Source organism: Cynoglossus semilaevis, chromosome 11, assembly GCF_000523025.1.
Source record: "Cynoglossus semilaevis isolate Cse_v1.0 chromosome 11, Cse_v1.0, whole genome shotgun sequence".
Lineage (NCBI taxonomy): Eukaryota > Metazoa > Chordata > Actinopteri > Pleuronectiformes > Cynoglossidae > Cynoglossus > Cynoglossus semilaevis.
This window is the reverse complement of record NC_024317.1, coordinates 1,505,491-1,513,434: the sequence shown is the minus strand read 5'-3', so window position 1 is coordinate 1,513,434 and position 7,944 is coordinate 1,505,491. Positions and strand designations below refer to the sequence as shown.

Genomic DNA, 7,944 nt, shown 5'->3' with positions numbered 1-7,944 from the left:
GTTCTACTCTTTCACCAGCAGGTGGTGCTGTGATCCACTCACCTTCCATTTACTTTTGGCAAAGTTCTTCTTGATTTGAGCACTGACAGATTCATGGATGTTCTTGTCCAGAGCTGTGTCTCCACAGATCCTGCAAAAAAAAAAAGTGATTTTACAGAATTTCATGTTTGGACTTGTTTTTCAGAAATCAGGAAAAAAAATTGATATGTTTGGTTTTATTTCCTAAACAAATGAAAGAAACATTAAGACTATTTAAAAAATCACCAATTTTTTTACTGTCAGATGGAAATAAGACCTTGATTTTCCACCTCTGTCTGTTAAAATGACATTGTTTTTTTCTTACTACAAGGGATGTCCGATATTATCGGCCCGATATTAGCATAATTATGTAATATCAGTAAGAAACCCGATAACACAACGCCAGGGTTTCACCAAATGATGAATGACCTAAAAATAGTTGTAATAGGGGAGCTGTATATGAAAGTGAAAGCCACTAGATGGCAGCATTGCAGTTCATTTTATTAATCTGGGGACTGTACGGAGAATGTTGGTGCCAGAAACTCACTTTATCTGTACAGTGGTTTGTACAGATAAATAAACAAATATTACCAGGACTATATTGGTATCGGTTGATATCGGGATCGAAAAATAAATGTTTGGAAAATATTACTTACTACTTACTACCTTTAACTTTTCATATACATTAGCTTTAAAACCAGTATTAAAGAAAAAACAATTAATAATTCAAAAAAAAAAAAATTATGCCCAAATAAATAACTACAAAACCTGCAGTGATTATTCTGGCCACTATGTGAAAAATGTTTCACAAATGTGCGAACTAGAGGATTTAGCCAAAAATAAAATAAAACGTGTTCATATTTAAGACGTTAAAAAACCAGTCAAACATGATTCCGATGACCGTCTTCCTCACCACGGATGCTGCAGAGCCTGGTCACACGTGTATCTCTTCATTGGCTCCTTCTCCATCAGGTGACAGATGAAGTCTTTAGCTGTCGGCAGAAAAGACAAATAATTCCACCTGGTCAACTCTAGGCTTTTTTGACAGTTTGGACCTCGGTCCGGTGTTCCTGTGAGCGACGGTACCTGAGTCTGAGATGTCGTCCCAGTACGGAGAGTCGAACTCGTACTCCGCTTTCAGAATCTGCTCAAATAACTTGGCGTCGTTTTCATCATAAAATGGAGGATAGCCACAGAGTCTGTGGGAGGGAGAGTGAATCACGTTCAGATTTCCTTTTTTGTTTTTACCTTTTTATTTTGGAGGGGAAGGCTCAGACTTACAGAATATAAGAAATGACTCCTATAGACCAGCAGTCCACTGCCTTGCTGTAGGGCTTCTGGGCAAGAACCTCCGGGGCTGTAACCACACACAGCAGACGTTTAAAACACAGAACAAACCGTGTTAGTCGCACCAGCCACGGGACGGGGAAAAAGTGCGACTTACAGGAATAGCAGATACTGGTACACAAGCCTAGAGTGCCCTCTAGTGGCCGTCAGTGTGAAAATAACTAACGTGTGAAATTATATATTTTAATATATAAGTCGTAAACGCAGCCAAAGGATGAAGAAAAGTGTGACTTATAGTCCGGAAAATACGGTGATAAAATTCTAATAATTTCATTTTTCTTTTTTTTTACTAAAGCTGACAATGTTTTTAATGAGATTTTTTAAAAATTTTACTAAAGCTGCCAATGTTTTTAATGAGATTTTTTAAAAATTATTATATTATTATCATTATTATTATCAAAATTGAAATTTTATTTTAGATTTTTGCTTCAAACCTTAATTGCATGTTAATTCTGGAAAAATACGGTGTCTGAGTGTTTGAGTTTGAGTGTCGTTGACCCTTCAGTGTCACCATGAGAGGAGATGGATCACAGTCAACACAGAGAGAGAGACAGAGAGACACAGAGAGACAGAGAGAGAGAGAGAGAGAGAGCTCTTATGAAACACTTGGATTTGACTCACGGTCGTGGATGAAAGTCTCTCGCGGCAGAGTCAGAGGATGAAGATGGAACTCAAACACCAGCTGCCAAGCTCACATTTAAAAAAAATAAAAAATAAAAAAATAAAAAAATTGAAAACGTACCAACATATCCATGTGTCCCACAGGCTGTGGACATGACGCTGCCCACGCCCTCTATCTTAGACAGACCAAAGTCACTGATCATGATCTTGGAGTCTTCGTCCATGCTGTAGTACAGCAGGTTCTCCGGCTTCAAACCCACGGAACACAGGACACACAGATGACTGACAGGCCGACAATATTATATTTACAGTCCAGCCCCATGTTAATAAAACCAACCTTAATAATAAGTTAATAAGGTAACTAGTCCGTACTAGTTTAATCATCCATTTTAGATGTCAGACTTTTGGATTCGGAATTTGAAAATTAATTGTAATGCTCATTGTACTTAACTGCAAAAAGGCTGCACGTAAATCAAAATAAACTGATCGGGAAACTTTAAATTTAACGTCTCAATTTCTATATATGAGTAGAATTTCTGATCTATCTGAAATATTTATGTTTATCATTTGTTGTTTTTTTTTCTTTTACTCTACTATAGCTCTATTCATTAGGCTATGCTAGGTTAGGTTAGGTTAGGCTAGGCTAGGTAAGGCTAGGTTAGGTATGTCTAGGCTAGGCTAGGCTAGGTTAGGTTAGGCTAGGTAAGGCCAGGCTAGGTTAGGTTAAGCTAGGTTAGGTTAGGCTAGGTAAGGCCAGGCTAGGTTAGGTTAAGCTAGGTTAGGTTAGGCTAGGCTAGGCTAGGTAAGGCTAGGTTAGGCTAGGTTAGGTATGTCTAGGCTAGGCTAGGCTAGGTAAGGCTAGGGTAGGTATGTCTAGGCTAGGCTGGGGTAGGGTAGGTAAGGCCAGGCTAGGTTAGGTTAGGCTAGGTTAAGGTTAGGTTTCGAAACACAATGTAGCAAACTGTTATATTACGCTACGTTACGTTAAATTATCCAGTAAATGAAACACGTCTGGTTTGGTCGGTAGTTAAGGCTAAACCACCTTCAGGTCTCTGTGGACGATGCCCATGTCGTGAAGGTATTTGACTGCGTCCAAGATCTGATGGATGAGTTGACTGGCGTCTCTCTCTGTGTAGAAACCTTTCTCCACAATCCTATCAAACAGCTCCCCTCCAGACACTCTGCAGGTGACATGGACAAAAAGAAGAGGCAACGTGTGTTTATACCCCCCTCCCCCCCCCCCCCCCCATGTGTGTTTATACCCCCCCCCTCCCCGGGGGCAACAGGGTAACAACCCGGGTTGTTTCACATGTCAGTCGGTTCATGTGTAAAATGAAAACAGGAAACTCACAGCTGCATGACCAGATACAGGTGGGAGCTACTCTCAAAGATGTCCTCCAGGGAAACGATGTTGGGATGTTGGATTCTGGGAAAAAAAAAAAAGAAAAAGAAAAATTAAATTATTAGAATTTTATTAACATATTTTCTGGACTATAAGTCGCACCTTTCTTCATCCTTTGTCTGGTTTACGACTTATACTCGGTGGGTGCGACTTATTTGTTAAAATATATCATTTCACATTGTTCATTATGTTTACACTGACAGCCACTAGAGGGCACTGGTGCCTGAAAATACGGTTCATTGTCTTAAAAACAGTGTTAACCGGTGACACTGACGAACCACCGCCTGGTTCTTTCATCTTTTTAGATTGAGGTCATTCATTATTTCAGCCAAAAACATCTCTGTTGTTATTGGACGGAGCCGACATCATGTGACTCTGTCATTAATTTGGCCGAATCTTCACTGAAACGACTGAGTTTTTTATTTTTTGTGTGTGTGTTTTATGTGTGTGTTTTTCTGTCTCTAGTCGTCGATCGAACTTCTATCCGACCGTTCCCTCCACATCCTTCCCTCCGTCTCTACTCCCCTCTCTTCACTTCACTGCTGGGGAATTCCACTCAGTCTCCGCCTCTGTGTGCTGTTGTCCTGGCAACAGGGACACTAAAAATAGGTCTCTGGTCTTCACTCCTGACATTTCCGGTGCACAATCCCACTGTTCCTACTGACACCGTGCATTTAGCTGCCGGTCGACTTGACCCCCGTCGCCGCAGCGTCGCCGCAGCGAGGCCGCAGCACGGACGTCCCGGCGGAGTCACCTGTGCAGCACCGCGATCTCGTTCTCGATGTTGTTCTCCTTCCCTTCCAGGGCCTTCTTGGGGATACACTTGATGGCCACCAGCCTCTGTGTCCTCTTCTCCTCCGCCAGAACCACTTCAGAGAAGGCTCCACTGGAGGGAACGCACACACACACACACACACACACACACATTAGAAAATGAGCAGTGTGTGGGTGTGTGTGAGGTGAAACGTATAACATCAGAAAGCCAAAGGAACAAAGAGAGAGAGAGAGAGAGAGAGAGAGAGAGAGAGAGAGAGGCTCCCAGCAATGACAGCGTCATAGTCTTATATAAAATGGGGATAATGTGATGGCAGCAGAGAGAGAGAGAGACAGAGAGAGACAGAGAGAGAGAGAGAGGAGGGACCAAAAAAAAAAATTAAATATTCCATTAGATGCAGTGAGTTCAGTGTTTGCTGTGTGTGATGAGGGTGAGGAGGGTGAGGAGGGTGAGGAGGGTGAGGAGGGTGAGACTCCACCATGAATTATGGCCTGGTGATGATGAGAGGAAGAATAGTGTGTATTTACACAGTCTCCTCACAGGAGCGTATACTGGTTTTTTGTGTTTTTGCGACACCTCATATGTAGATAAAGCACCGTACGACAACAGTGGGGACGTATGAAACGCTGTCCCCACATGGATAGTTACACCAGTCTATGACACACACACACACACACACCACAGATATCAGTTGTTTTATGATGTCATGAATTTCAGTGACCTTCTGTAAACAAATCCTCAACAACACACACACACAAACACACACATCCCTGTGTTTGTGGTTTAACAGGACACTGTTTTCAGCCCTCGTTTGGTCCTTTGATTAAACTTCACAGGAAACAGAGTTAAATTTGTTTGGTTTGTTTCTCGTGTTCAACTGTGGTGAAAATGATCAGAGCAGATAAAAACGACCTCACTGAAAATCAGCTCTGAAACTGAATGTAAATGTTAGCCTAGCTATAGCTAAAAGTAGCCAAAAAAAAAAAATCAGCTCTAAAAACTGAATGTAAATGTTAGCCTAGCTATAGCTAAAAGTAGCCAAAAAAAAACCCAAAAACCCTCCGACAGTCAGAACAGAACCAGGTTAAAGTTTCCCATGTGGTGAAATTGACTTTTAGACAAATATAAATAAAACCTTGTCTTTGAAACTATTGGATAAAAAACATGGATCAATTCCTGAGGCAGAAAAAAATCTTCAGTTTAAAATTTTTAAAATCCCTAAAATAAATGTTCTGAAAGTGAATCCAAATAAAAGCTCAGGTTCCCGATAAAAGCCTCCGTTTGTGTAACGTCGTTCTGCGGCAGCGTCGGCCCAGAGGAGTGGACGTCCATCGAATCTAAGCGGGGGGGGGGGGGGGGGGGGGTAAGCTGGGATGGTGGGGGGGAAGGGGGGGGGGGGTGTGTGTGTGTGTGTGTGTGTGTGTGTGAGCAGCACCACTACAGACTCATCTATTATGGGATGTTCAGGCAAAAAAAGAAAAAAAAAAAAAGAGTTCTTGTTTTCATTTTTTTTCAAACGTACAAATCAAGGTCAGCAACGACTGGATCCCAAACATCTTGATCATGAAGTGTTTGTGTATTTTTTTTTTCATTTTCAAAATTCGTCCATTGGACCACGTCGCACACCCTAACGGGCTGGTTTTTGCCTGCGGGCCGTATGTTTGACCCCCATCAGTTTCCACGTTATAATGAAATTAAACAACATTTAATCTGTAAAACTCTTGAACTAGAACATCGGTTCCACACAGAGGTGGACCTGGTCATATATGTACAGCGACATCACCGCCCACTCCTCCACCGCGCGGCCGACAGTGACATCAACGTCAACTTTAACTTTAATTAGTTCTAGGTTACAACAAATATTAACTGAGCAAAATATTGGGGAAAAAACCAGACATGATTGACAGCAAATACTACAGCAGGACAACACACACACACACACACACTTTTCTACAGTTGCTGTGAGACACGTTGTAATTAACCATCCAGTTGCTCTTTTTTCCTTGGAGACGTAGAAGGGGAAAAACTCTGAGCATAGGAGGGCGAGAGGCAGAGAGAGAGAGAGAGAGAGAGTGTGTGTGTGTGTGTTTGTTAATTCTCTAATGTTTGCTTCCCTCCATCACACCCTGTTCTCTTTATTCCACGACAGAACGCGACTTCCTGACAGCACCATTTTGTCTTGCTCTCTGCCAGTACATTATTATCATCCTGACACGCGGGCTAACTAGCCGCTAACAAACCACAGCGCGAGTCACGGGCCTGAAGCGTCGGGAATAATCAATGTGTCAGTCGGACTCTATTTTTTTTTTACCTTCGTGAACACGACGGTCAGAGATTTTCTAACAGAGTTTTTAGTCCAGACTGATGGGGAGGGGGGGGCGCTGGAGGGGTGGGGAGCCAATTTTTATTCACACGTTGTTCCCATTATCTCTCCTGACTTTCATTCCTGTGTCGTCGAGGCCAACAACACCAGTCCTAATTGAACTACCAATAATAATGATAAAACACTGATGTCGGACTAGGTTAAAAAAAACAAAAAAAAACCCAAAACTTCCTGCCAGTTTATCATTTTGAACAATCGTGCTGCATGTAAACTAATGGAGCGGCGGCCGAAGATGGATGTTCCGCACTGGGTCGGAAAACCATTACTAAAATTTATGCACACGGTCCGTCCTCTGTACTTAGGAATGTGGGGTGATTTATGGCGCAGCATAAAACACGAGTGATGTCTTTTCTACTTAATCATAAAACTGATCCTTAACGACGCGCTGACACCTGCTGCAGATTACGCCGCTCACTACGCGACCACTCAGATACGTACCAGGAAATTCTCTATTTTCACTGCAAAATATAAAATGAGATATAAAATCAAAGTTCGTTTTGAAGCAGCAGTAGAAAAAAAAAGCAGAACAGGGAGTCGAGTTGGTCAACTGTGATCACGTTTAGAGGAAAATACAGCGTGATTGAATTTCTGGTAAAAACTAATGTTTGTATTTTGTGCTGTTTTGCGATGTTATAACGTCACCATAAACAGATGCCATCGTTACAGAGGCTAGCTGTGACGCGGACCAGGTTGTGTTGACAGTCGAACGTCCTGTGAGACCACTTTATGTCAAGATAATGACAGACAGATTACAGCTTAACGAGACATCATCATCAACAACAACAACGACAACAACAACAACAACAACAACCACCTGACTCCCATTTAGATGCAACCACTTAACAACCTCTTTTTTTAAACTAATGACTACTGGTTAACTGGTCACTACTGGTTAACTAATGTTCATCAGCCTAATGTTTGAACTGGGGTACCAGGGGTATCAGTAGAAGACCTCCACTGAAGATGGGAACAGTTACCACCAGGAATCAAACGACTGACCTTCTTGCTGTAAGGCATGAACACACAACACTTCTCAGTACAGTCTAATAAGTGAATCACTTCAACTTGGTTGGATGAATGGATGGATGAGGTTCCTGGTGTGACATCGACAGACTCGTCCAATCAACAGACAGTGACTCCGACACAGTTCACCCTCGCTGCACTCGTGGGTATTATTCTCTTTTCTTCTTTTTTTGGTCTTTGATTTAGGGCGGTGCACTCTCAGTCCAGCAGAGTCAGCCCTTTTTTTGGACTCGTCTCAGACTCTCCCGCAGTCGATCGATCTCAGATGATGCAACCTCAGCCCAAGAACCCGAAAAAAAACCCTCCTCTTTTTTTTTTTTTTGGGCTTTCCTTTTTTAAAAAAAGAAAAAAAAAAAAAAGGGGGAGAAGGGGGGG

General features: G+C 42.1%; 1 protein-coding gene across 1 annotated transcript in view; it reads right to left on the bottom strand.

Annotated features, from left to right (window-relative positions):
- The window catches only part of camk1a (calcium/calmodulin-dependent protein kinase Ia), a 14,226-nt gene that overhangs the window by 1,695 nt on the left and 4,587 nt on the right, over window positions 1–7,944 (bottom strand). Inside the window, exons 3-10 of the mRNA XM_008319706.3 lie at window positions 4,143–4,274; window positions 3,338–3,412; window positions 3,029–3,167; window positions 2,108–2,234; window positions 1,300–1,375; window positions 1,105–1,217; window positions 932–1,010; window positions 43–130 (exon numbers count right to left, since the gene is read on the bottom strand). Of these exons, the coding sequence (XP_008317928.1) occupies window positions 43–130; window positions 932–1,010; window positions 1,105–1,217; window positions 1,300–1,375; window positions 2,108–2,234; window positions 3,029–3,167; window positions 3,338–3,412; window positions 4,143–4,274 (829 nt within the window). The remainder of the gene's footprint in view (window positions 1–42; window positions 131–931; window positions 1,011–1,104; window positions 1,218–1,299; window positions 1,376–2,107; window positions 2,235–3,028; window positions 3,168–3,337; window positions 3,413–4,142; window positions 4,275–7,944) is intronic.